We start from the raw sequence: 27,559 nt of genomic DNA, 5'->3' as shown, positions 1-27,559 counted from the left end.
CGTGTTTGCACTCATGTAACCCCATTCTGGGGTGAGGGTTGTGGGGCATGGAGTAGAGAAAGGAAAACACTCGGGGCTTACTGACTGACCGCCGAGTTCCAGGTTTATTGAGAGACGTTGGTCTTCCTTCCGTCCATGTGAAGCAGAGTCTGGTGTTCACAGCTGCACCCCCTAGCTGGCCTGGGAGCTTCCCAGCTCCTTCTGGCCCTCTTCTCACAGTAGGAGCTGAGATTACAGATGTGTGCGACTGAGCCCAGGTTTACTTGGGTGCTGAGGATCCAACCTCAGACACTCAAGCTTGTGCGGCAAGTACGTCCCCCACTGAGCCATCCCCCAAATGCCCTACGGCAGCTCTTTAATACTCTCAAGTTCTGGGTGCTAGGAAACTCCAAGGTCAAGGTCCCAGCTGGAAGCAAGGGCCTTCCTGGTCACAGTGACAGCAAGCACCAGCAGATAAAAGCAGAGGAGGTGGGCTGTGAACCCCCAAGTTCCGTGTTACTCACCTTCAGTTTGTCCCCGCCTCCTCCCTTTCTTCTGCCAATCCCGACTCGAATTGTTTTCTTTCTCCACCCGCCAGGGTTGGGGGCGGAACTCAGGACCTCCAGTTTACAATGCAAGAGCTTTACCGAGCTTCCCACTTCACTCCTGCTCTTGCTCATGCCCCTGCCCCCACCCTGGCTCTTGATATTTTTGGAGGACCCTGGCAATTTGCTTCACGGGAATGTTCAAGCTGTATTTGTTACCCTTCTCTGAACAGATGTCGCTTCCCAGCTAGAGACTGTGAGAACCATATATTTTTTTCTTCTATAAACCACCCAGTGTGGGGGTCGGGGGTAGGTCTTAGTTACAGCAACTTGTGGTAGAATAGGGCTGGAGGGGGAGATTAGCATATGAAAGAAGCCAGTTGGCTGAAGGCCTGGAAACTCTTCCCCCACCAGGGCTACAAGGAACAAACCAAGCACACCCTAGGCGCTCTCCTCAGAGCATAGGCCATATACACTCACCACTCACCAGGTGGGGTCCATTAGCACCTCTACTTTCTTCCTCAGCTTTCCTGCCCACTTTCACACCGGTCCATTCTTTGTTCTGGGATACAGGAACCTAGAAAGCTCAGCGGGTGCTCTCTGGACTCATCTCTATGTAACACTGATCTCAGGTGCCCTGCCTCTGCCTCTTGGGTAAGTAGATCCCTGAGCTGAGCAGAGGTGACTAAGATTCTTTGTGTAGCCTAACTGTCAGGCTCCTGATCACCTCCTAAGCCAGCCTGGATACTTCTCTGTGAACTCTAGTGAGGCCAGAGAGGTTTGCACAGTCATTCAGCAAGAGGAGCCCTAATGCCTGGTGCTCCTCACTGAGTAGGACCTCCTTCCTAGATGGTATCTGTTACCTGATGGTTAGTCTCCACGGCCGCCCTGATTGGAGTTCGAATCACCACAGGATTAATTGGAGAAGTCCCATCTTGTTGTGTGTGTGTGTGACAAATTGCCCACAGTTAGATACTACAGGTTCTGACCTGATATCTTGATGAATTCCCAACTAGATGGCACCCCTGGGAGGAAGCAGGTGGTGGAAACAGTACGCTCTACCCTCACCTCTTTCTCTATACCATCCCTCTCTCTGTTTCTCGGCTGCCATGATAGAAGTTGCACCAATGCCTCTGAAACCTCGAGGTAAACTAAGTCCTCCCTCCTCCAGTCTGCTCGGAGCAACTTAAGAACTAATATAGCCCTGATATTTTCTCGTAGTAATTTCCTATCAGCAACCCCCAGCCTGCTTCTTGGCTATAGCTTCCAGATACCCAGGTCACGTTAGGATCAAACCCACTCCTCTCCCTGTCTGCAAAATCCAGGTCCAGCTTGTTGGGGTAGAAATCTCGGCTCGCGTCCAGACAAACCACACCAAGCCAACAAGGTTCCACATGGACAGGTTTAATGAGAGAAGAAGAGCAGAAGAGGAGAGGAGTAAAGTCCAGCTATGGTAGAGGGAAGTCGGGGGTGGGATGGGGAGAGAAGGGACATGAAGAAGGCAAGAGCAAGAGAATGAGGAGGGGGCAAGCAGCCCCTTTATAGTGAGTCAGGCATGCCTGGCTGTTACCAGGTAACTGTGGGGTAGAGCTTAGACAGAATGCTAACATCCACCCTTTTTGATTTAATTAAAAAAGAAAAATTAGAGGTGATGGTGGAGCAGGAATACAGCTAATGCTTTTTTTAAACAGAGGAACAGATGCCATTACAAGGCTCACTGGTACAGGAGGAGAGTCAAGTATGGTCATGCAGACCCATGGTATCTGAACCCTGGAGGCTGAAGCAGGAGCGGGTTAAGTCTAAAGCCTGCCTGGGTTACTTAGCAAGCTCTTATCTAAAGGGGGAAAGGGGAAAAAATAGATCAGAAAGCAGGAGCACAGAAAACAGGAGCACAGAGAGGCTTAGTAACAAGCCTTGGATCACACAGCTAGTGAGTGAAGAACCATCTGCTGATCTGAGGCTGTCTGGGTTCTCTCTCTCTCTCTCTCTCTCTCTCTCTCTCTCTCTCTCTCTCTCTCTCTCTCTCTGAAGGCTTTACATGAGAAAGTTGGAATGATGACCAGAACTGCATAGTCCTCCCAAACGGAGCCCCTGGAGCTGGACAGACACACAGACACACAGACCTCATAATAAATGCCCAGGAGGGCAGCTGCTGGGTGTGTTGGTGTCCTGCTGTCTGCAACAGCAGCCAAGGGAAGCTTTCCCTTCCTCCACGCACAGACCTGTGCTCTGGGCAGTGGCTTATGGGCTGTGAGCAGCCTCAGAGAAACTTTGGCTCTCATCAGGATTCAGCTCCTGCCTGGGAGATTTCAACAAAGTCCTCCCTAGAGACAGAGAGTAGTCAGCAATCAGAGCGGGACAGTGTAGCAGGGCTGATGATAATGGGCAGAGGCGGGAGTCATCACCTCCTTTGGTAGGAGGGAAATGTTTTCCAGATGGACAGAAGTACATCTCTGGGGGACCTAGGGAAGTGAGGAGGCCAGAGTGTGTGGGAGAAGAGGGACATTCCTTCTGTTTGTCATGAGGAATCATGGTAGGTACCCCATAGCAAAAGGCCGACTACCACGAGAAAGGTATGCCAATTTATTTAACCAAGTTCCATCTATATGGAAGATTCCAGAGTGAAGACACAAAGACTCAGTGTGCGGGAGTGCTCTCTTAGGCTCAAGTACTACAGAGAAAGTGACAGAGGCATAGAAACCCCAGCAGGGAGCACTCACCCAGCACCAGGCACCAGGCCTCATTTGGGTATGAGTTCCTGCCAACAGACCAACCAGAAGGCAGCAAAGCCCATCTGTTGAGATTCAGAGAGTGGCAGGGGAGGGCGGTGCACACCTGTAACCTACCACTTGGGAGGCTGAGGCAGGGGAATCAAGCTTGAGGCAGGGATGGGCTGCATCGTGAGATCCTGTCTCAAAAGAAAAAAGGAGCCGAGTATAGCTCTGTTAGTCATTTACCCAGCGTGAGTGAAGCCCACATGAATGAAGCCCAGGGTTTGATCCCCAGCACCCGTAAACCCACATGGTAGTGCTTGCCTGTAATCCCAGCTCTTAGGAGCAGAGACAGATAGGTTAGAAGTTCAAGGTCATCCTAGTCTACATAGTGGATTTGATGGGATGGATACCTGGGATACACGAGACTGTGACTCCTTCCCTCCCCACTTCTCAAAAACAAAACAAAACAAAACAAACACACCAGTAAAATGAATGAATGAATAATACCACAGAGCAATCTCTGAGAGAAAAAGACTCTCCTTCTCCATCCATTAATTCCCACAAGCCTAGTGAACTTCTTGGTGAACCGGCATGACCACAGACCATCCCTGCCATGGGCTTGTGTTCTGTTGCACTGAGGTAAGATGACAGCCACTAATGCCACAATACCAGCTGTTGTTTATTTTGCTAGAGAATGGTAAATGCCACAAGGGAAGGAGGCATAGAGAAGAGGGTCAAAGGTCAAGGGGTGGAGAATGCAGATGGGCCTGCCAGGGAAAAGGCCAGGGGTGTTGTTTTTCTTATTGCTGTGGTCAAAACGTATAGCAATGAAGGAGGAAAGAGTTACTTGGGCTCATGGTTTCAGAGGGATTTCAGCCCGCCAGGGTAGGGAAGGCATGGTAGACTGATGATAGTGGTAGGAGGGAGTAGCTCTGTCACATGGTGATTGTATTAGGGTTTTACTGCTGTGAACAGACACCATGACCAAGGCAACTCTTATAAAGGACAACATTTAATTGGGACTGCCTCACAGGTTCAGAGATTCAGACGTTTGTCATCAAGGCAGTAGCATGGCAGTGTCCAGGCAGTCACAGTGTAAGAGGAGCTGAGAGTTCTACATCTTTATCAGGAGTCAGGTAGGAGAAGACTGCCAGGCAGCTAGGATGAGGGTCTTAAAGCCCACAACCACAGTGACACACCTCCTAATAGTGCCATTCCCTGGGCCAACCTTATTCAAACCACCACAGTGGTGGACAAGATGCAGAGACCTTGGACCCTGAACCAGTCCTAGGTTAAAACTTAAGACCCACCCCTAGTGGCCTATGATCATCAGCCAGGCCATCACATCACTTCCAAGTGATGACTAAGCTGTATAAACGCTTCCCCTCCTCCTTCAATTAGCCTTCTACCGTGGGTGTACTCTAACACAGACAGCAGGGACAGAAGTGCATCCAGCTGGAGCCCCAGTGAGAGTAGGTTCTTACTCCCCAGGTCCTCTCTCTACGAGGGAAGTTCCACAGACCTGATCTTGAGGGTCACTTTTGGGTCATCAGACAGCTGCTCTGATGAAGGTGGTAATGGCCACTGTGCTTGGAGGACAGTGTTCTGTAAGTGTCCTCAGGACTTTCAGGGAAACCCCACCAATGATGCATCTACAGCTACACTGATACAGATGTGGACTGATACAGGCAGTGAAGACCAAGACACCACTGGAGACTAAATCCTAAGTGTTCTTCTTAAAATGTATGTGGTGTTATGTTCCTGGAAAATTCAGTATCTGTCAAAAGGAAGCAGAAGCGGCAGACAGTTGTTCCTGTGACGCAGGCTCTTGATCCAGTTCTTAAACATTTATTATGTAGGGTTGGAGAGATGGCTGAGAGCTAGTGTGCTTAATGTACATTAAATAGAATATTATGTCTACTTGTTTTTTTTTAAAGATTTAGTTATTTTTTATGTATGTGAGTACACTGTCGCTGTCTTCAGACACACCAGAAGAGGGCGTCAGATCCCATTACAGATGGTTGTGAGCCACCATGTGGTTGCCGGAAATTGAACTCATGACCTCTGGAAGAGCAGTCAGTGCTCTTAACTGCTGAGCCATCTCTCCAGCCCCTTATGTATACTTGTATATGTGAGGCTGGGTAGGGATGTGTACATGGAACCTCTGCAGTGGCCAGAGGTGTCCAATCCCCTGGAGCTGGACTCCCTGGGAGCTGGCTGCCATAAGTATGGAGAACAGACAGTTGCACTCTATAAGAACAGTATGTGTTTTTAATCGCTGAGCCCTCTCTCCAGCCCCACTCATTGTTATTTATGTGCACTCTATGTCTCTGTGTGCATATATGAGTCTGTATGGACTTTTGGAGAACAGAACGGGATGTTGGATCCTGTGTTGCTGGAGCAACAGGCGACTGTGAGCTGCCTTACAGGGGAGCTCATAGTCAGACTTGAGTCTCTCGGGGGAAGAACAGTATGCTGTTAACACCAGAACCATTGCTCCAGCCATCGGTTCAGGTTTTTGTTACCAAGTTCCCAGGAGGCCGGACGGCTGTTGTGAGAGATAGGATGACTCTAGCTTGGTGCTGGGGAGCAACCCTAGCTTCTACCCTTCCGAGCTCACCAAGGCTCTCAAACTACCCTAGGGCAGGTGCCACCTCAGTCTGGCATCATGGCCCCAACCCATGTGTTACACGAAGATGAAAACCAAGGCCCCCTGAGGGAGGTGACTTAACTTACACCACACAACCTGTTTAGGTCATCTATTATTGTTAAGTGCATCAATGACAAAGATTTTTAATAAATGTACGTGTTTGGTGCCTTCCATTTCTCTATTGATAGTCTAGTCAAAGGAAACAGAGTTAAACTATGCGTGTCTGTGTGTCTGATAAGAGGTTTCAAAATGACAGCTTCCAGCTGGGCCCATTATCCTAGCACTGGGGAGGGGCATTATAAGTTTGAAGCCAGTCTGGGAAATAGAGTAAGACCTTGGCTGTACAATGTTCATGTAATCACAGTCTTAAGAGTAGAGACAGGAGGATCCCTGGGACTCCTGACCAGCTGACTCTCATGTCACTGAAAGACACTGTCTTGAAAGGTTCACAGAAGGCCAGTAGTATCCTCAAATCACAAAGTGCTAGCCAGGATTTTGCAGCTATCCAGGCAGGGGGGTCTTGCCTCCCAGGCAGGGTGGGGGCTTGCCTCCCAGACAAGGGGGTCTTGCCTCCCTATAAAGAGTAGTTCTGAGAGCTTGGTAGTGCACTAGAGAAGAAAGAGTCTGGAAGATGGACACACAGCAGGTCCTGATGATAGGCATCAAGTAGCCCCTCAACCCCTAAACTTTGAAATTGCTGGGCCCTAGTAAGTGTGACCCTGATTGTATCATAGTGTAGTGGTTTGAATGGGAATGGCTCCCACAGGCTCATATGACTGAATACTTGGTCACCAGTAGGGGGCTGAAGAGGTATGGCCCTGTTGGAGGAGGTGTGTTACTGAGAGCAGACGTTAAGGTTTCAAAAGACATATGCCATTTGGAATGAGTTTTCTCCCCCTCCTGCCTGTACACGGAAACGTGAGCTCTTGAGCACTGCTGCCCGCTGTCTGCTACCTCTGCTCTGCCATCCTGGACACTAAACCTTTCCAACCATAAGCCCAAGATAAACTCTTTCTTCTATAAGTTGCTTTGGTTGTGGCATTTTATCACAGCATTAGAAAAGTAATGCAAGGCAAAAAGCTCCGGAGGTGTGAGGCCAAAAGGTGACCTTTGGTCTCCTCGTGTTGTACATGTGCTCCTGCACAAACACGAAACACTGCACACACAGGTGGTGGTGGTGGTGGTGGTGATGGTGGTGGTGGTTGTGGTGGTGGTGGTTGTGGTGGTGATGGTGGTGGTGGTGGTGATGGTGGTGGTGGTTGTGGTGGTGGTGGTGATGGTGATGGTGGTTGTGGTGGTTGTGGTGGTGATGGTGATGGTGGTGGTGGTGATGATGGTGGTGGTTATGGTGGTGATGGTGATGGTGACAGTGATAGCACTCATTGTGATTCCTCTCTCCTTCCCTTTTCTCTCCCCTCTTTGTTTTAGACACAGGGTCTCATTATGCAAGCTGGTCTCAAATGACCACACCTAGCTCAGTAATTTCTATTTCTTTATTACAAATACAGTTTTCTGGAAGAGTTGACAGTGAAGGTGGTCTTGGTGGCACACACCCTTGACAGTATAATGAATTCGTGGCCAGCCTGGACTACGGAGACCTCAACAAACAATAACAATAACAACACTTCAAGGGTCTGGTGAAATGGCCGAACAGTTAACAGCATTGGCTGTCTTCCTGAGACCCTGGTTTTGGTTCCCAGCCCCCACATGGACGTTCCCAACTGTCTGCAACTCCGTTTCCAGGGGACCTGACGCCCTCTTCTGGCCTCCGCGGGCATCAAGCACACACATGGTGCACAGACACAAACATCCATATTCATAAATTAAAATTTGCTGGAAATAATGAGAAGGAAAAGCAGAAGTAGGCTGGACAATGAAGGAAAAGCGTCGGAAACATTTCTGATTGGGGAGAAACAGAGAAACAGCCCTGGAGATGGACTGCAACTCACACAGGAAGGAACTGTGCTTGCTGGAACCCTCCTCACTGCAACTGGGTCATATTCTTTATATTCCTATTCAGTTTTCTTATTTATTTGTTTTGAGTCAGGCTTTGCTATGTACCCCAGGCTGGACTTGAACTCATAATAGTCCTGCCTCTGTCTCTAGAGCTCTGGAGTTCCAAACCGGAGTCACCACGGCTGTCAAAATTTAAAATCAATGTTAATATCCTGTATTAATCATTCAGTAGGACAGAGAAACTACAAAGACAGAAACGGTCAACAGCCAGAGGTCAACAGGCACTATCTGACAAGGGGGAGAGAGGGCACAGTGTAAGAAAATGCAGAGGGTGAAGGGCACAGGGAGGGACACTGTGCTGGATGACCTTCAGACAGACGTGGTGATCCTGCTTGGCTGCCTTCACTGCCACCGCTAAATGTCTCCAGTGCCAGCTGGCGTCTGAGCCTTTTAGTAATTCTCAAAATAGCAGTCTTGCTCTGCCTCGTTGCCACCTGCCCTTCTCTGCACCTCCTCCCCTCCATTTCTCCTTTCTTTGTTGAGGTTTGTATGTTGTCCAGGCTGACCTTCAATTCTTGGGCTAAGACCATATTCCCACCTCAGCCTCCTGAGGTGGGACAGCAACTCCACCCATCAAGTCCCATTTCTTTTCTCCTCCTCTTCCTCCTCCTCCTCCTCTTCTTCCTCCTCTTCCTCCTCCTTCCTGAGGGGTTATGACTATGTAGCCCTGGCTGGCCTGAAACTTTCTATGTAAATCAGACTGGCTCACATTTACAGATCTATCGGTCTCCCAAGCCTTTTTTTTTTTTTTTAACTTTTTATTTATGTGCATGTGTGTTTGCACGAACATATGCCATGTTCACGCAGGGGCCTGTGGAGATCAGAAGAGAGACCCCGGAGCTGGAGCTCAAGGTGGTTGTGGGCACTGGGGATTGAACCTCAATCCTCTGGAAGGGCAGGAAGTGCTCTTAATCAATGAACCATCTCTAAAGCCCCACTTTCTTCTTTAAAAGAATATTTTCCAAATTTCATTTATTTGCATTTCTTTTTCCCCTGCAGGGGACATCTGTGGGAGTCTGTCTTCTCCGTCTACCGTGTGGATTCTAAAGCTAGAACTCAGGCTGGCAGGCTTGATGGCAAACACCTTTACCTGTGATTCATCTTACTGACCCAATTCATTGTTTTAGCCATACATGAATATGTATGGGGTGTTGGTGAAATGAGAACATTTCTAGAAAGAACATATGTAGCAAATCCTCCCCCCACCTGCCCTTCCCTCAGGTAACCATGCAAGTGGATCAGTTTGACTGCACCCTCTAGACAGCTATCTACACATACATTGGTATATAGTGTACGGTACATTCCGACTGTCTTAGTTAAGTGTGGACACACACACACACACACACACACACACACACACACGAATCCAATGGCAATGTTCCACACTTTCTGTTCCACACTTGCTACCAAATGACAATTTACAATAGTGGGGCTTGTAATGCAAGCACTTGGGAGGTGGAAGCAAGCGATTAGGAGCTCAAGGCTAACCTGGGTCTCACAGTACCAGAAGAGAGGGAGGGAGGGGAGGAGAAAGGGGAGGGGAAGGGGTAAAAGGGAGGAGAGTGAACAGTGGGAGAGTAGGAAAGAGGAGGGGAAGGAGGGGAGGGACCGAGGCATAGGGGAGAAGGAGACTGAAAAAGAAGAGGGAGGCTCCAGAAGGTAGCTGGTCCCCACCCTGCGCCCGTGGGAACGGCCCCGCCCGCCTCTGTGACGTCATCCGGAACCCGAAGAGGCGGGGCCGCGGGTCCAGGCGGCTGGAGGGTCCTCGCCGAGCCGTGATGAGCGAGGGCAACGCGGGCGACCCGGGCCACGGGTCCAGCCGGCAGCGAGCCGTACACCCAGGTAGGTTGCGGCGGGACCAGGCGTGCGGGGCGACAGGGTGGCCGTCCTGGTCCTCCGCGGGATACCGCTGCGGGGAAAGCGGTGGGCAGCGGACGTGCCGGGCGAGGAGGCTCCCCTTGCCCTGCCGGCCGAGCTGAGGAGGCAGTCCTCACTTTCCACACGACGACTCTCGGACCCAGGCCAGCCTCTAGATCGCCATGGTATCTATTCTGTGAAAAGATTGTGACAACCTGCCTGACCCAGAGGCTGGCCCCTAGATATTCCCTTTATACCCACATGGAAGCCAATCTGTTTCTGGTCTTTATTGCTGTGTGAATTTTGCCAAGTGACTTGCCCTCTCTGAGCCTCAGATTGGCTGAAGAACAGTGAAAATATTAATAAATGCCAGCACAGCCCCGATCATAGTAAGACAACAGTTAATGGCAGCTTACTGAGTACAGGAAAATTTTCTTTCTAGTTGTGTTAAATATACAGTCAGTTATACAGCTTCCTGAGATTTTACAGAAATGTGTAAAGACACCGCCCAGTAGATATAGTAGAGCTGCCAACCCCTTCAGGCAGGCTTCCTTGTAGTTTTTATTTATTTTGTTTCTTCCCTGAGCCAGAACTCACAATGTTATCTGCAGTCTGAGTTTGAGTGAGATTGGATCTACCAAGGCAAAGCTCAGCGAGAGGGCTTTGGTCTCTTCAACTTCCAGAAGAAAGACCCAATCCTGGGACAATGCGTTGGAAGCAGGAAAAAAACAAAAAACAAAAAACAAAAAAACAAAACAAAACAGGCGAAGCTCTATGATAGTTTATTTTCCCCCTAGCTCAGTCCTAGCATTGCTGACGGCTGCTAATTCCAGCCAGAGGCCTGGAGTCCCCCAGTGAGGGGCTAAGGGCGTGTCTCCTGTTGAGTTTTCCAGCCATCCCAGGACACCATGCTGCACTGTGAAAGCTAAGTCTTTTCTGGTTGGCTTCCATTGATCTTCCCGCTTGGTCGGTCACACTGCTCCCAGTTTTTGGGTCTTTGCTGAGAGTTGAAGGGCTACTCTAAGTGACTCCTGGGCCCCTATCACTGAGCTGCCTCTCCATCCCCTTGGATATCTGCAAGTTTTTGTTTGTTTTGAAATACTGGGGTAAATCTCAGAGCTTTACACATCATGAGAGACAAGAGCTCTCCCTCAGAACTACATTCCCCAGTTCCTTTTACTTTTTTCTTTTCTTTTCTTTTCTTTTTTTCGGAGCTGGGGATCGAACCCAAGGCCTTGCACTTGCTAAGCAAGTGCTCTACCACTGAGGTAAATCCCCAACCATTGCTTTGGTTTTTTGCTTGCTTGTTTTTGTTTTTTGTTTTTTGTTTTTTGTTTGGTTTTTTATTTTTATTTTTATTTATTTATTTATTTATTTATTTATTTATTTATTTATTTTGAGACTAACTTTGTGTGATCCCGGTTGGCCTTGGAGTCCTGCCTCTGCTTCCTGATGCTGAAGGTAAGGTGTGTGCCGTTACCTCTCGTTTTGTTTGTTTTTTAAATTTTGAGACATTGTCTGGCCTTTAGCTTATGATCTGACCTGCCTCGGTGCCCTGGGATACAGGTGTACTATCTGCCCCAGGCAGACACTGTGTCCCTTAATCTAGCAGCATGAGGTGGGGCCTGTTTGGAAATGGATCCCACAGCAGTACCGTGCTCTGTAGACAAGCAGTGGTCCTGTGCTAGGCCACAGTGTGTGCAGTCAGGAGTGACCCCTCTGGGGTCTCTGCTCCCTGAGTCTACTACGGTAAGGCTGTAGTCAAGGGGAACCTGGCTTTGCAGTTGCCTGCACCTTTTTTTTTTTTTTGTTCTTTTTTTCGGAGCTGGGGACCGAACCCAGGGCCTTGCGCTTCCTAGGTAAGCGCTCTACCACTGAGCTAAATCCCCAGCCCCAGTTGCCTGCACCTTTGACTGGGCCTGGAGGGTCCTTCCCACCATAGCTTGATCAACAGGCCTACTCCGCTGGGCAGGAGCCTCTCTTCCTCTCTATCTGGGCCTTCTTGGGGCAGTTTGGGCTTCCCCACAACATGGCTCATACCGTCCCCAGAGCAGATGACTGCAAGAAAGCAGTCTGGAAGCTATAGTGTCCTGGGGTCCATTCTGAAGTCCGTGCCAGATTTCTGCAGCAGCTCCTTGGTCATCATGGGTCACCTTGCCTAGTGTGCAGGGTGCTGGGCTTGGATATGAGCACCCAGACACTGAGAGTGTAGCTCTCTGGGGCCATTCTGGGGTCAGTGCTAACAAACCTTGTTGTCATTTATGGCTGTGCTTCCTTGTGCTACTGGGCTCCTGGAAGGTGGCCTCAGTGTCTGGCGCACTCTGACGATAGTATTTGCATGGAAGTCCCTCTCCACTGGTTCCTCCCAGGCCCACCTGATGGTCACTGTTCTGCTCCAGACTGTCCATCCTCCTTGGGGACCATAACCTTCCTTATAAGGTCTATCTCTTCCTTCAGTGTCACTTCTTCCCAGAAGTGATGCCTCCCCCAGGCTAGACTCTGTCCCCACCATGTACTCTTGAGGCCCCCAGACCTCTCCTGATGGGAGGAATTCTTCCTTCCTCTGGCTTAATTTTTTTTTTTTTTTTTTTTATCCAAATAGTCTGTTCTGCAGCTCAGGCCTGCCTGGGACTCACCAAGTAGCCCAGGCTGAGCTTGAACCCATGGTCTTCCTGCCTCTGCTCCCTGAGTACTGGGATGACAGTGGCTTTTTTGCACATCTTACTGATTTCTTTTATTGTGTGTGTGCAGCCCTGGAGTAGAACTCAAGGCCTCACACGTGCTTAGCAAACACTTGATCCTTGAGCCTCCCACCCTTAGCAGGGCTTTGGGGGTAAACACACTTGGCTCAACCCTCTGTTTCTCAGAGCTGGGCTCATGCAAATCTATGCAAATTGCCTCCTTCTTGAGGCTTCATCTCCACCTTTCTAAGCTGGGGATTCTGACAGGAGTACAACCCAAGGCCCTGTCCAGCCGATGGAGAGGAGGAAGGTTCCAGCAAAGCCTCCACCTGCAGCATCTACCCAGCCTTCCTTCCCTGCAGTCCTGACCACAGCTCCTCTCAGTGTCTCTCACAGGGTCGTAGCTTGGAAGCTCCATTCACTAGGTAGCTGGTCTCCCCGCTCTTGCCTCATTTCCAGACTTCCCTCCCATCCTCTTTCCCTCCACTCTCTTTCCCTTCCTCTCTTCCTTCTCTCCTTCAAGGAGCATTTAATATTCTTTTCTCTTAAGCGCTGTAACACTTTTATGATAAGAAATCAAAATATTTTTATCTCTCCTGCTCTGAAACATTTATGCAAATGTCTTCATTCCCCTCCAACTGGCTAAAACTTGTTTATACAAAGGTCCTGCTGTGTTATCAAAATTAATTTTTTCATTTGTTTTGTGTGTGTGTGTGTGTGTTTGAGACAGGGTCTCAGTATGTAGTCCTTGGCTGTCCTGTAACTCATTATGTAGACAAGACTGGGCTTGAATCACAGAAAACCTCTGCCTTCCAGGCCCTAGGATTAAAGGTGAATGCCACTACGTCCTGCTTCATTATCAGAATTTAAGTGACCTCGACTACCCTTCATTTCCTTTGCATGGATCCCTTGAAAACAGGCAGTCATGAAAGACTTTGAGGCCCAATCCCAAACAGTCGGGGGCTTGGAGGATGGGCTGGGAAAAGGACGCAGAATTACCACCTGTGTAGAATGAGAACCGGTGAACTTCCTGTGTGCTTGCTTGCCCAGCTTGGGTCTTGGTGCACCCTCTTTACTACCTACTGTGCTCATGTGCTTCTCCGCCTGAGATTTAGATTATTTGTCTCTAACATTTCCTCTCTCCCCACTTTGCCTCCCTCTTTCTTCCCTCCTCTTCTCTTTCCTTCATGGAGGCTTGATTCACACAGGCTCAGCTGTTGTTCATCAGGGTGGAGTGATGCAAAACATGTCCTCCCCCATCCCCAGTGAGAACCTGCTCTGCCTGCTCCTCTCTCCTCCCCAGTGAGAACCCACTCTGCCTGCTCCTCCCTCATCCCCAGTGAGAACCCACTCTGCCTGCTCCTCCCTCAACCCCAGTGAGAACCCACTCTGCCTGCTCCTCCCTCATCCCCAGTGAGAACCCACTCTGCCTGCTCCTCCCTCATCCCCAGTGAGAACCCACTCTGCCTGCTCCTCCCCCCTCCCAATGAGAACCCACTCTGCCTGCTCCTCCCTTATCCCCAGTGAGAACCCACTCTGCCTGCTCCTCCCTCATCCCCAATGAGAACCCACTCTGCCTGCTCCTCCCTCATCCCCAGTGAGAACCCACTCTGCATGCTCCTCCCTCATCCCCAGTGAGAACCCGCTCTGCGTGCTCCTCCCTCATCCCCAGTGAGAACCCACTCTGCCTGCTCCTTCCTCATCCCCAGTGAGAACCCACTCTGCCTGCTCCTCCCTCATCCCCAGTGAGAACCCACTCTGCCTGCTCCTCCCTCATCCCCAGTGAGAACCCACTCTGCATGCTCCTCCCTCATCCCCAGTGAGAACCCGCTCTGCCTGCTCCTCCCTCATCCCCAGTGAGAACCCACTCTGCCTGCTCCTCCCTCCTCCCCAGTGAGAACCCGCTCTGCCTGCTCCTCCCTCACCCCCAGTGAGAACCCACTCTGCACACTCAGGAGATTAAGGGGAAAGCGCCTTAATGATAACTCGCATCCCACCCTGACGTGTCCAAAGAGGAGCCGGCTGGACCAGGTTTTACTAACTTTGCTGCCTTAGACACATGCTTTTCATATCTGCTGTCATTCTTAAACCTCTTCCATTCCAGTCCCAGGTCACACTGAACAATTTCAACAGAGACAGGAGAGCATGAGTCTTGCCACTTGGGAAGATGGGAGGTTTATATGGTAAAGATATTATCAGAATTATTTCTTAAGAGTATTTCTTAACAACCGGCGTTCCTTTTGAATGTTTGTTACCCAGGTCCCTCTTGCCCACCTGGCAGGACTGTGCTTCTCCTGACTTAATGACAGACCAGGACTTAGTGATGGCTGCAGACCTGCTGTGCCCTCGAGCTGCCCCTTGGGGGCGTGTTCTTTGACGTGGGAGTAGCCTAATGGCTGCTTGTTAGTCAGGGCTGTCTCCTTTTGTTATGGGAATGAAGCCTAATTGGAGGTCAAGCTTGGTGAACAAACATTAGCGGAAACTTTCCCTGGAAACCCTAAACTTCCACTATGGTGCAGAATTCTTCTTCCCACAGTTCCTAGGCAGCCTGTTTAGTGTATTGCTGGTCTCCAGTCTTACTGGAGGCAATGCTCCTTCAGCTAAATTCCACTTTGTGTAACTTAATATTTCTAAGCAAGTTAATTAGTAAATCCTTCATTGCACCAATTTTGTTAGGTTTTTTTTTTTCCCCCCAGAGCTGAGGACCGAACCTTGGGCCTTGCGGTTGCTAGGCAAGCACTCTACCACTGAGCTAAATCCTCAACCCCTACCAATTTTAACTAGTTTCTCTGCACTAGGTCTGCCTTGTTTCAGCACATCCATATCACCCCAAGGAGGCCCCGCCCCCATTCAGTAGTCCCTCCCCTTCCTCAGCTTCCTGCAAACAGTCGTCTTCTACCCCTGTCTGTGGATCTCCAGGGACTGTCTGTAGATCAGTCTAAAGGCTGATTTGAGGGCTTCTTCTCAGCTTATCATTGGAGTTCATCCATGGTCACATAGCGAGTGCTCCATCCTTTTTCACGAGAGACTAATGTTCCATTGTCTGTGGGTCATGTTCTGTGTGTGTACACGTCCAGTCATAGACATCGGGCCGGCTCAGTCCCTGGGCCCCTGTGAGTGGAGTTGCTCAGCCCTTCATGTACACAGCTTGGCTGTTGTTGGAAAATCTTGCCCCACTCTTTTTTTCTATGTTTTCTCCTTCATTTTGGGTCTTAGAGTCTCTTCTGTCCCTCAGTGCTGGCATTTGAGCTGTGTACTATGTGTACTATGCCTGCTTACATCAGACTTTTTTATACACTTGAAGACTCAAAGGTGATGTTCTGCTTAGGTGGTGAAGCCACAAAGCCCTGGAGAACAGCAAGGCACATCAAGGCTATGTGCGCTGTGTTAATAGGCCAGGCAGGGCGCCCAGCTTCACAGGTGGAGAATTCCTTCTAGCCTCCTGGACAAGCAGGGGAGATTAAAGTCAACTTTCTACTGTCTTAGAGCCAATAGGTTCTAGTTTTCATGACTGCCCCTGGGTGGGCAAGAGAAGTTCTGTGCGTATGTCTTGCCTCGGAGCTGGGACGTGAAATTCTGAAGCGTGTTTTGGGATATTGTCCTGACAACACTGTGGGTCTTTTTGTTTGGTCTTTGGAACCCTAACAGCATAGGGTTTGTGACAGGCCCACCAGGCATTTGCATGAATTTAAAACTATTCTTCTGTCTGAGTCAAGCCTCCTTCACCACAATAGATACAAAGACAGTTATTTTTGCCTTCCTTTATCTGCTTAGCCCTTCATCCGGTGAGTGACCTACCACCCTCCAGGGCGTCTGAGGAGGGTAGAATGTTCTGGTCTAGGCTGGAGATCTTTTGAGCCCTTTTCAGTCAGGTTCTCTTGGGGACTGGTTCTCTTGAGTTATTTTTGCCCATCTGTCTGGAGGAGTCCAGCTCTGTTCAGCCATGGGGACCCAGTTTAGAGGTGGCTGTCTTTGTTTTTTCAGGAAGTGAGAAGTCTGAAGGGAGAAAAGGGGGAAATAGCTTTGTAGGGCTGTGACTTGGTTGCAAGCTGCTACCCTCTCTCAAGGAGAGAATTTGGGCCTGAGACCACCCAGTCAACCTGGGCTGTGGACATGAGGTCCCCTCCCAGAAGTAGAAGGAGGGAGACAGGACAGCTCTATCAGGCAGACCCTTGGACTGGTCCCAGGGAGCCGCCTGCAAGAGACAGGTCAGGCACTGTGAGAAGGCTGCAGTGAAGGGAGGGAAGTGGGGAATCCAAGGGAGTCCAGCTGCTGGGAGACAAAGGTGGCCTGTTTGCGTGCGTGTGTCTGTGTGCATGTGTGTGTGTGTCTGTGTGCGTGTGTGTGTGTGTGTGTGTGTGTATCTGTGTGTCTGTGTGTGTATTGGGGTGTGTGCATGTGTGTATCTCTGTGTGTGTGTGTCTGTATATGTATCAGTGTGTGTGTGTGTATGTGTGTATGTGTGTCTGTGTGCATGTGTGTGTGTGTATCTGTGTGTCTGTGTGTGTATTGGGGTGTGTGCATGTGTGTATCTCTGTGTGTGTGTGTGTCTGTATATGTATCAGTGTGTGTGTGTATGTATGTGTGTATGTGTGTCTGTGTGCATGTGTGTGTGTGTATCTGTGTGTCTGTGTGTGTATTGGGGTGTGTGCATGTGTGTATCTCTGTGTGTGTGTGTCTGTATATGTATCAGTGTGTGTGTGTGTGTGTGTGTGTATTGGTGTGTGTGTGTGTGTGTGTGTGTGTGTGTGTATGTGTGTCTGTGTGCCAGTGTCAGTACCAGCCCAGATGGGACAGGGCCTCTGAAGTGCCTCTAAGCTGATGCAGGGGGATATAGAGTGTTGTGGCCTTTGCTGGCAGTGCAAAGGGAAGGAACCTTCAGAGAGGGAACCAGAGGGCAGAGGGCAGAGAGCTAACTAAGGTGCTTGTCAACCAAGCCTGGTGGGTCACCTGGGTTTGATCTCTGGGGTCCATATGGTAGAGGGGAGGGCTCTAAAAACCTGTCTATTGAGCTCCACAGTGGTCTTCCCTCCACATGCGACATGCCACACACGACACGCCTGTGCTCCCTGGCATACCCCGTACAAAGGGAAATGTAATCTTAAAAACCAAACTTTAATAAAATAGGCCAAGAGCCAAGCGAGGTACCTGTGTCCAGTCAGCAGGGGGGCGGAGGAAGGAGTGCTAAGACCATCCTTGTCTTCGTAGGAGGCTCTGTCTGCAGCAAAGAGGGGGTAGGGAAAGTGGGAGGGAGGAGGGAGAAAAGGAGGACCAAGGAACATGAGGAGAGAAAGGACCCTCCCCCACCACACACATTCTGATTTCTGTCCCTCACTGGCTGACCTCCAGGTCTACAGCACCTCCCTCTCCATTCTGAGAAGCACCACATATAGGGTTGGTAGAGCTGTGGCTACTGGGGGGCTGGAGAGAGCACTGGCTGTGCTTGCAGAGGTTCCAGGTTCAGCACCCACATGGCAGCTCACCACTCCCTGTAACTCCAGTTACAGGAGACCCAACATTCCCATGCAGACATACGTGCAAGCAAAACACCAGCACACAAAACAAAAATGAATTATTGAGGAAAACTCTGCCTACTGAATGAGGCTCTAAGTCCGGCATCCTGTGACCCGAGGAAGAGCAAGAACCCCTTTAGTTGTATTTTATTTTTTCCAGTGTGCCCTTCCAAAACCTACATCTATCTGGGGACACAGCTCTATGATAAGTCTCCAGGCCAGCATGGGCTTCCTCTAACATCTGAACTTGGAAGCCCCTGAATCGTATCCGTGGTGACTGCTGAGTTGGGGGCAGGGCAGTCCTCTCCCACCTGTGCTGGACTCCCTTCAAGTCTGTCTTTCCAGTCAGTAGCCTCGATAGCTTTGCTTCGCTCTTGACTGGTTTTGTGTCTTTTCTGTGGTGGACACCAAGATCCTGCTGTACCCGGGTTTAAGGTCCCTGAGGGTCTAAAGGACCTAGCCCCTGGCTGCGCAGTGAGCAGTGTGGAGGCACAGTGGACAGCCTCTGGTGTGTTTGAAGAGGCCTCAGGGAGATCTTAGAGGAGCAGGGGTGGCTCAGGTCAGGCAAGCCAGAGCCTGTTCATGCAGACTCTGCAGGCCCTGGTCTGCATTTGCCTGTGGAGTCGGCAAAGTAACTTCCCCAAGTTCTTTCAGAAACTCAATTTGTCCTGGTAGTTTTTATTGTCAACTTGACACAACCGAATCACCTGGGAAGGAGGAACCTCAGCTGAGAGACTGTGAGCATCAGGTTGGCCTGCGGCCATGTCTGAGAGACGTTATCAGGACTGGGAGCTGATGCGAGAGGACCCAGACACCATGCCAAGGCAGGTGCGAATAGCATGTGGCCTGGATAAAACCTGCCTGGGCTAAGAAAGCAGGATGAGATGAGTGTAAGCCAGAGAGGAAGCCAGGAAACAGCGGTCCTCCGTGGTCTGCTTGGGTTCCTGCCCTGGGTGGGTGGACCTTGTTACCTGGAAATGTAAGCCAAGCCAGCCCTTTCCTACTTAAGTAGCTTTTGGTCGTGGTATTTATTCACAGCAACAGAAAGCAAACCAGGAAAGGATTGTTTGTTTTACCTCTGTGGAAACTGTGGCACAGAGAGATTACTTGGCAAGCCACTTGTGGTGGCTTCTCCCGGAGGCTCTGTGTGTTGGAGGTTAGTCCGCAGGGTGCTGGCATTGGAAAGTGATGGATGTGGTGCACACCTGTAATCTTCGCAGTTGGAGGTTCAAGGCCAACCTCTACTAAGTATTGAGTTTGAGACCAGCTGGGGTTATATGAGATCCTGTCTCGAAAAACCAAGAAAAAAAAAGGTGGGGTTTAATGGGGGTGCCCACCAAAGAGACTGTGGAACCCAGGCTCCTTTCTGACTTCCAGTGACTTCCTGTTAGGCAGTGCTGCCTCCAGGAGCAGACCCGGGCCTCACCCAAGCTTTCCTGTCAGGCCCATGAACTGTCACAACGGTATGCAGAGTCGACCAGCCTTCGAGGAGCTTTTGTATTTTATGACAAATCCGTTGATGAAAACTGGAGCAGGGCACTGTGGCCGCCCTGCAGCAGAGAAATCCCCAAGGCCACATTTCCATGTTCTGTCTGGGGACGTTTGTTAGGTGCCAGACCACTGCTGTGTTGGGGGTATGGAGTGAGCATGTCCTGAGGTTTTCCCCTCATGATTCAAACATTGGCTCATTTGGGGGCAGAGTTATTATCTTAGCTGCAGAGGATAGGCATGAGAAGACCCGGTGTGATCTGGCCACTGTGAGACTCACCGGGGATCCAGTGTAAAAACTTCCCATAACTGTGTCTGCTTCTGCACTGTGTGTGCTCCCCAGAGCCTGCTGCTAGTGTGTTCAGAAACACTGGAATCACTTAATTCTTCGCTCGCTCATTCATTCATTCATTCGTTTATTTATTTGGTGTGTGTGTGTGTGTGTGTGTTCGTTGCAGGTGCACATGCACATGTCAGTTAGAAGTCAAGCCCTGGGTAATGTTTCTCAAGTGCCATCCTTTTTAAATATTTTCACCACAGAATCTCTCACTGGCCTAGAATCTACCTAGTAGCAAAGCAGGCAGGCGAAAGGCTGGCTCCAGTGATCCACTGGCCCCTTTCTTCCCAGTGCTCAAATTATAAACACATGCTACTATGCCCAGCTTTTCCATGAGGATCCTGGGCATTGAACTCAGGTCCCTGTGCTTGAAGCACTTTACCCACACAGCCATCTCTGCAGCCCTATTTGTTTATATTTGTGAAAGGGCCTCGCCTAGACTGGCTTTAAATTCTCAGTCTTCCTGCCTCAGCCTCTGTCTTCTGACTCTTTTGAAGCGGTCCTGGTAGAGAGAAGACAGTCCACTAAGGACTAGCCTGACCCCTACCAAGAAGGCACCTCCCAGGCACATTCCGGATCGTCTCACACGCTAAGCTTATCAATGAATAGTAAGTCCCAGCTTCCACACGCGTCTCACCACATCAGCTGCCACCTGTTTTTGTGAATAAGCTTTTGTTAGAACACAGTTGCTACTGTCACTTGGGGATTTTTCCTGCTATGTGGGCAGCAGGGACTTGAGACACGTGAGTTTTTCTCTGGCTCTTGTCCAAACACTTTACATATGGGAGCTGACTGATTTCAGGACGGCTGTCCCCGCTGCAGGTGGGAAGATTAAGGCACAGGGTGGTCAGGGAGGAGGGACTGGGTTTCAGCACCAGGCAGGTGGCCAGGGAGACAGGGCTCTGTCCTGCATGCCTTGCACACCATTGGGCACACCGACTCATAGGAACTAGCCCATAACCAGCACGTCGGACTCTCCTCTGGCTCGACAGCTAGGTAATCCAGGCACTTGGCCCAATGGTAACTCTGATTAGCAAGTTAGTCACCTGCTCCTCAGGGCTGTTTGCTCATCCGGTTGTAAAATGTGGGGTCCAGCCCAGCCAGGCTCCTGACACCAGCTGATGTGGCTCAGTTTGGTCCTTCTAACCTGTTGTCCAGGCGTCTGGCAGGCTTCTCCACCCTTCCCTTGGCTCTGGGCTTCAGGGAAGAAGGCTTTTCCACAGTGTCCCCTATAGCACCAGCCACAGGTAGCTTTGGTCATGTGACCAAATGAAAAGTGCCTTTCCCCAGTCACACCTCGCTTGCTTAATGATCCCAGATACAGAACTTTCCCTCCTGTCTTTGGTTTCTGTTGATGGGAACAAAGAGCAAAAGCAGCCTATGAGGGAAAGTGTTTATTTCAGCTTACACCTCCAGGTCACAGTCCCTCACTAGGAGAAGTCAGGGCAGGAACTCTAGGCAGGAACCTGAGGAAGGAACTGAAGCAGAGGCCATGGAGGAATGCTGCTTACTTACTGGCTTGCCCCATGTGGTTTGCTCAGCCTGCTTTCTTACACATCCCAGGATCAGGATCACTTGCCCAGGGTAGTCCACCCCCCAACCTCCCAATGAGCCAGGTCCTCCCACATCATTCATTAATCAAGAAAATGGGGGCTGGGGATTTAGCTCAGTGGTAGAGCACTTACCTAGGAAGCGCAAGGCCCTGGGTTCGGTCCCCAGCTCCGAAAAAAAGAACCAAAAAAAAAAAAAAAAAAAAAAAAGAAAAGAAAATGCCCTACACAGTTGCCTACAGGCCAATCGGCTGGAGATTCCCTGTTTGATCTTTGAGGGTACCCGGCAGCTATGTGGCGTATAGACATGTGTACAAACAAAAAACACATACACAGAAATAAATCTAAAAAGTAAAAAAAGATTCTCTCTTCTCATATATATCTAGGTTTATGTCAAGTTGGCAAAAAAAAAAAAAAAATACTGCACCTTCCTTGTGGGAAGTGTACCTAGCTTGGGCCACAATTGTAGTACTGTATAGAGACAGTGGTAGCCACAGTGACCCTGCCTAACCCCAGTTAGAGAAGCATTCCTCTGGCACAAACCCTTAATGGCTCCCACTTTATCAGACAGAAGCAAATGCTTTCCCTGATACTCAAGACCCCATGTGTCCTGGCGTGTCCCCCATGACCTACTGTCTTCCTGTTGACTCCCACCCATCTCTTTCTAGGCTTGCTGAGCTCCACCTGCCTCAGGGCCTTTGCACTTGCTGTTTTCTTCTTTGATAGCCTTTCCCAGGATGACTGCATAACTATTTCTCCCTGCTTTCCCAGCCTTCCTCAAATGTCACCTTCTCAGGTGCCAACTCCTGCTTGGCCGTATGTAAGAGACAGTGTGACATCGTTCCCACGCCTGAAACAGAGCTAGCAGTGTGTAGACCTCCATGGGTGTCGATGCTCGTGGATGTAAGGCTTATTTGTATAATAATATACATATTTTCATGCTCCTCCTTGGAGGTTAATGACTCCATGATAATCAGAGACAGCACAGAGTCTAGGAGGTGAGGTGTCTAATGCTTCAGCAAAATGGTAGAATGCTGTGACCTTTAGGACAGCCCTTAAGGCTGTGGGAAAGGACTCTGAAAACATGAGTTTGAAAAAATATATAATTTTTCAACTATGCAAAATATAAGGAAGGGATTAAACTGAGATCATCAGACCTGGCAACACGTGCTTTACCTGCTGACCTGCTGAGCCATCCTGATGGCATATATATCACTTGATGGGTATCTTATGTGTGGTAGCTTTTTTTTAAAAAAGATTTATTTATTTATTATATATACGTACACTGTAGCTGTCTTCAAACACACCAGAAGAGGGCATCAGATCTCATTACAGATGGTTGTGAGCCACCATGTGGTTGCTGGAATTTGAACTCAGGACCTCTGGAAGAGCAGTCAGTGCCCTTAACCACTAAGCCATCTCTCCAGCCTGTGTGGTAGTTTTTAAAGTAGAGTCTCTGAATTCTAGAAACTTCTAGATAAAAGCCTTTGGAAGCTGTATGTGTATTCATCAGGCTTCCTCCCTCTAGTTAGCTTCCAGAATAATAGTGACATCAAACCACAGGGAGTGGACAAGTGTCCAGGAACCAATGTAAGCAGACTGTGTAATCAGTGTCTCCCTGTGGTAAGGTTGTTTGAGAACAGTGAATTGTGTTCCTAACAGACCAAAGTGCACTTCCATAAACACGTCTGTGGAAAGAATCTGAAACAAGAACATCAAGTACAGTGTTTACTGCCCGCTCCCCTCCCCACTGGGACAGCGCACACCTATAATCGAAGGCCTAGAGAGGCTGAGGTTATAGGATCTTGACTCTGAAACCAGCCTGGGCTACAAGTTGAGATCTAAGTTAGCCTGGGCTACAAACAGAAACACTCTGAAAAACAACAAATTTTATTTTCAATTGTAAAAATTCATCATCCATATAGAAAAGAATAATGTTTCATGCTTAATTTTTTTGCCCCTTGTTTTTTGCACCCTGATTTCTAGGGTGCTAACCACATAATTTGATTAAAAATTAGATAGATCATTGAACAGTGTCCTCAATACCATATTCATTCATTCCAAATCTGTTTGTTCATTCATGCATTCATTCATTCATTCATTCATTCATCAGTTATTTATCAGACACTGCTATGTGTCAAGTCCTGTGCAGACCCTGAGGATTCAGTGGTGGTGGAAAGAAATGGGGACCCTGAGAGAAGAGAGACAACACACATTTAACAGCTTAGATTAAGGATTGGAATGACTGTCGTGTGCCCATCTCTAAGAAATTCATGATGGCTCTGCGGTCACCCAGCTCAAAGCTGGAGCGATGGCTTAGCAGTGAAAAGCAAGCATCGATCTTGCCGAGGGCAGGAGTTCAGTTCCCAGCACCCACATCAAGCAGCTCACAACTGCCTGTAACTCCAGCCCCAGGGAACTGGATGTCCTCCTCTGGCCTCCTCAAGCACCTGAATGCAGTCATAAGACAACCCCTCCCCCACATAGAAATAGAGCAATGACAAAAGCTAAGGCCACCGTGTGTGGTAAGTGCTTAGTTTTGATGGGAAAGACCGAGCAGGCATTGGAGCTCAGTGATAGAGTGTTTGTTTGACATGCCCAAGGCTCTGAGTTCATCCCACATACACGTACTTAAATGATGTGTGTGTGTGTGTGTGTGTGTGTGTGTGTGTGTGTGTGTGTGTGTAGCATAGTATAGTGTAGTGTAGTATAGCATAGCGTAGCTTAGCACAGTATAGAAGAGAGAGTTCTTTGTTTCAGCCATCCATTGGCACTTTGGGGACATGTTCCCTGTGGGAAGAGGACACTTGTAATCCTCACATACTGGCAGATTCTCCGTGACTCACAAGGTCATTTTTTTACCCAGAGTTCCACAAATCTGAGAGTAGGAAGCAAAGCTCCTAAGTAAGCATAGCACCAAATATGGCAGACGCCGCCTTAGCAGGTATGCTGTGGGAGCTGCAGGGCCCTTAGCGCCATTTAAATCATGCTTGGCTAGTCTCCTGAGAGTTTGCATTTTTTACCAGGTGCCAGGACCCAAGGATGCCCTCCAAATGTCCTTGCTTCTGTCTGTCATTTGTTCGTTCATTCATTCATTCATTCATTCATTCATTCATTCATTCATCTATTCATTGATTTGGTCTTCAAGTAGAGGGCCTTCTAGGGGCAAGACAGTGCTTTCGACTCAGAGACTCGACTTTGAGCTGAGCCTGGTGGTGCAGGTCTGTCATCCCAGTTACTGAGGAGGTTGAAGCAAGAGGACTTTGAGTTTGAGGCCACTCTGCTGATGGCAGAGCATTTGACTGCTTGCTTGAGGCCCTGGGTTCAGTCCCAGTTCTGAAAAAGAAAAAGGTAGCACCCATGTCACCTGTCACCTTCAATTGCCTGCCCTAGTAACAGCCTGTGCTGCAGTCAACCCCAAGAAATTCTAGGTGGTTCTCGACAGTCACCCCGATGCATGCAAATGCCAGCTAAGCAGCCCCCATGCTGACCACTGACCTAAGTGGCCTTCGGATGGTGGGACTAAGTCAGAGGAGCACCTGACACTCACACTCCACAAGGACCAGCTGCCCAAGGCTCAGAAAGGTGCAGCCGGCAGCCTTTGTAACACATGGGAGCCAAGATTGTCTTGACATCGAGTCTTGGGAGAGTCATCATCTCTCTGAGCCTCAGTTTCCCCATTAAAGAGCCAGGGCCCTGAAGCCTTCTGTGTCTCCCTGCACAGGTGAGTGAGAGGCCAGGTGGAGATGGAGTTTTGAAATGAACACAACCCTATATGAAAGCAGGGGAGGGACTCTAGGGATGAGGACTCCACTGGAAGTGTTTAGTTAAGGATGGGAAAGTTCCCTGAAGTGGCTGAAAAGTGTGTATACAGCATGGTAGGATGGGGAGGAACATGCAGCCATTTGTGTGGCATTTTAGTGTTTACAGGGCCATTGCAAATCCACAGCCATTTTCATGGGGGAAGGCAGGTCTTAGGGAATGTGATAGGATGTCAGGTCCATCCCCAGCTTAGTAGCAAGTGGCAAGATCCTTTCCCTCCCTGTGGTGGTGAATCCTTTCTTTTTCTATTTAGCGTGTGTGTGTGTGTGTGTGTGTGTGTGTGTGTGTGTGTGTGTGTGTACGTTGTGTGTGTATACGTATACATGAACGTGTGAGCCATAGCATGTATGGAGGTTAGAGATCATGCTTCAAGAGTCAGTCTCTCTTACTATGAGTTATGGGGATTGAACTCAAGTCCTCAGGCTTGCACTGCAAGCTTTTACCCGCTGACCCAGCCCATGATGGTGAATCTTCACCCTTAGGCTGTCTCCTACGCTGAATCTAAATCCAGTCAGGTTGAGTCAGTCTCTTGTTGTGTAACCCAGGCAGGTCTCATGCTTGCAGCAATCCTCCTGCTTCAGCCTTTTAACTGCTGGCCTTACATGTATACACTGCTAGACTTCTCTTTCAGCACTTCTAGCAGACAAGCCCAAAGAGAGCTCACTGTCGCTCACAGTGACACAGGTGTCCATGGTTTGTGGTGTCAGATACCCTCCCTCTGAGGTGAGCAGAATTGACGTCTTCCTGGGGTGGCCTGGCTGGTGGGTAACAGCGCCCATCTGAAACCAGGCCAGGCTTCAGTTCCCATCCCGCACAGGTTCCTGACCCCTACAGTTGTTGAATATTCAATAGGCTCCATATTCAAAGACCTTTGTTCCTGGTTAATAACAGTTCTTTGTTGCCGCCTAGAGGGAGGAGTGGCCCCAAGGCTGCACCCGTGCCCCACTGCCTTCTAGAATGAACCTAATAGCTCGAGGCAGCTCTGCCTGTCACTAGAGTGGCTCACATCCGCAGGGTCTGCTGGTATGAATGTGGCATGACTTGCTCATGGAGGTTGGCAGAGCTCGGGCGCGTGCCTCTGCGTCATCCACAGTGAGACAACTGCTGTCTTGTGTCTGAGCCTGCCTGTCAGGGAGGGGCAGAGGTTAGGTAATCTGCACATTCCAGAGAGACCTCGAATGCAGGTCCCTTGTCCCCCTCCCCCAGCCCTCCCACACTTCCTGGAACATTAAAGGAGCACTGAGTGTCTGCCATATCACTCAGATCTTGCACCCTTGTGCACCTGTGAGGCTGTGGCCATACCCTTGGTACTCAGGCTTGTCCTTAGGGTCTCACCGGGTAGCCCAGGATGGTTTCGAATTCAGAATCCTCCATCTGAGTTAGTCTCCTGAGTTAGGATCACAGCATGAGTTACAGCGCCCTACTCAGGGTGACCAGTTACAGTGTGGTCAGTTGTTTGGTCCCATCTGCAGGTCACATAAGCCTGTAAGATCTCTCTGGCTGTAGCCCAGCCACACAGGTGTCTTGTTTTTCCCACATCCTACATACAATGCCCACATGGTTATTCTCTGTGGCTGGAAACAAAGGCAGGGGCTTGTTCTTGTCGGTGGGTTCTCCCGACAGGCTATCGTTTGAATTACATTTGTTTATTTGTTGGTAGTGTGTGCATGGATGTGCATGTATGCACACAGGCTGTGGTGCATGTTGGAGGTCAGCTTGCGGGAGTTGGTTCTCTGCCCCGACCATGTGGGTTCCAGAAATCGAACTCAGACCCTTACTCTCAGTGGCAAATGCCTTTACCCTACTAGCCATCTTGCTGGCCCTGGCTGGTTCTTACAAGACTGGCTCCCAAATGCCCAGAAATGGTTTCTGGGCTCTTTTATAACTTGGTGCTGGCAGAGTATTTTTCTTTTGTGCCCTTTGCAAGTCACAGCTCGGGCTTAGAGGGAAGGGGTACAGAAGGGTTGGATGACTTCAAAATCTACCCACCAAGTGGACTTCGAGGCTCCTGTCTGTCCACCCTTTGCAATCAGAAGTCTGCATCCTCTACAAATGTGCCTGTGCCCTGCTGCCCCAGGATCTTTCCACTTCCTGCTCCCTCGGCTCTGCCCCACATAACCTCGGGTCTGTCCATTCTTTTTACGGAGCTTCAGCTAAGGGAAAGAACTGACCCTTAACCAAAGTCAGCGCCCTCCCCCGTTCACCTCTGTCCCTTACCCTTCAGCCCCACCCCCGCATCCCCCTCCGTGCCTTTGTGTTTTCTTATATTTTTGGTTGTGAGCCTAGCCTTTAACGGCTGAGCCATCTCTCCAGCCCCTTTGTGTTTTCTTTACATTGTACCTACCACTTAATTATTGTCTGGTTGTCTTTTTTCCCACCTCAGAATCTAAGTGGTTTAAGAGCAGGT

The 27,559-nt window shown here is 49.5% G+C and overlaps 2 protein-coding genes and 1 long non-coding RNA gene across 4 annotated transcripts in view; 2 read left to right on the top strand and 1 right to left on the bottom strand.

Moving 5' to 3' along the window:
• The window catches only part of Tmc5 (transmembrane channel-like 5), an 84,547-nt gene extending 83,891 nt beyond the window's left edge, over window positions 1–656 (bottom strand). Inside the window, exon 1 of one of the 2 annotated variants that reach the window (XM_087577192.1) lies at window positions 504–656. The gene's annotated coding sequence lies outside the window, so the exon portion shown is untranslated. Of the gene's footprint in view, window positions 1–81 lie in introns of both variants that reach the window. The other variant, XM_087577196.1, reaches the window with a different exon arrangement.
• LOC120099917 (uncharacterized) lies at window positions 609–8,874 on the top strand. The gene is made up of 3 exons (XR_015652422.1): window positions 609–780; window positions 1,098–1,178; window positions 7,397–8,874. It is a non-coding gene; the product is annotated as an uncharacterized LOC120099917 (long non-coding RNA).
• Window positions 8,875–9,619: 745 nt separating this feature from the next.
• Tmc7 (transmembrane channel-like 7) overlaps window positions 9,620–27,559 on the top strand; it is a 52,236-nt gene continuing 34,296 nt past the window's right edge. The window contains 1 exon segment of the mRNA NM_001191950.2: window positions 9,620–9,746. Coding sequence (NP_001178879.1) covers window positions 9,683–9,746 — 64 coding nt within the window. The 5' untranslated portion in view covers window positions 9,620–9,682.

This window comes from Rattus norvegicus, chromosome 1, assembly GCF_021556685.1.
Source record: "Rattus norvegicus strain SHRSP/BbbUtx chromosome 1, alternate assembly SHRSP_T2T, whole genome shotgun sequence".
NCBI classification, from domain to species: domain Eukaryota; kingdom Metazoa; phylum Chordata; class Mammalia; order Rodentia; family Muridae; genus Rattus; species Rattus norvegicus.
The sequence above is the reverse complement of the archived record's forward strand: the minus strand, read 5'-3'. Positions and strand labels throughout refer to the sequence as shown.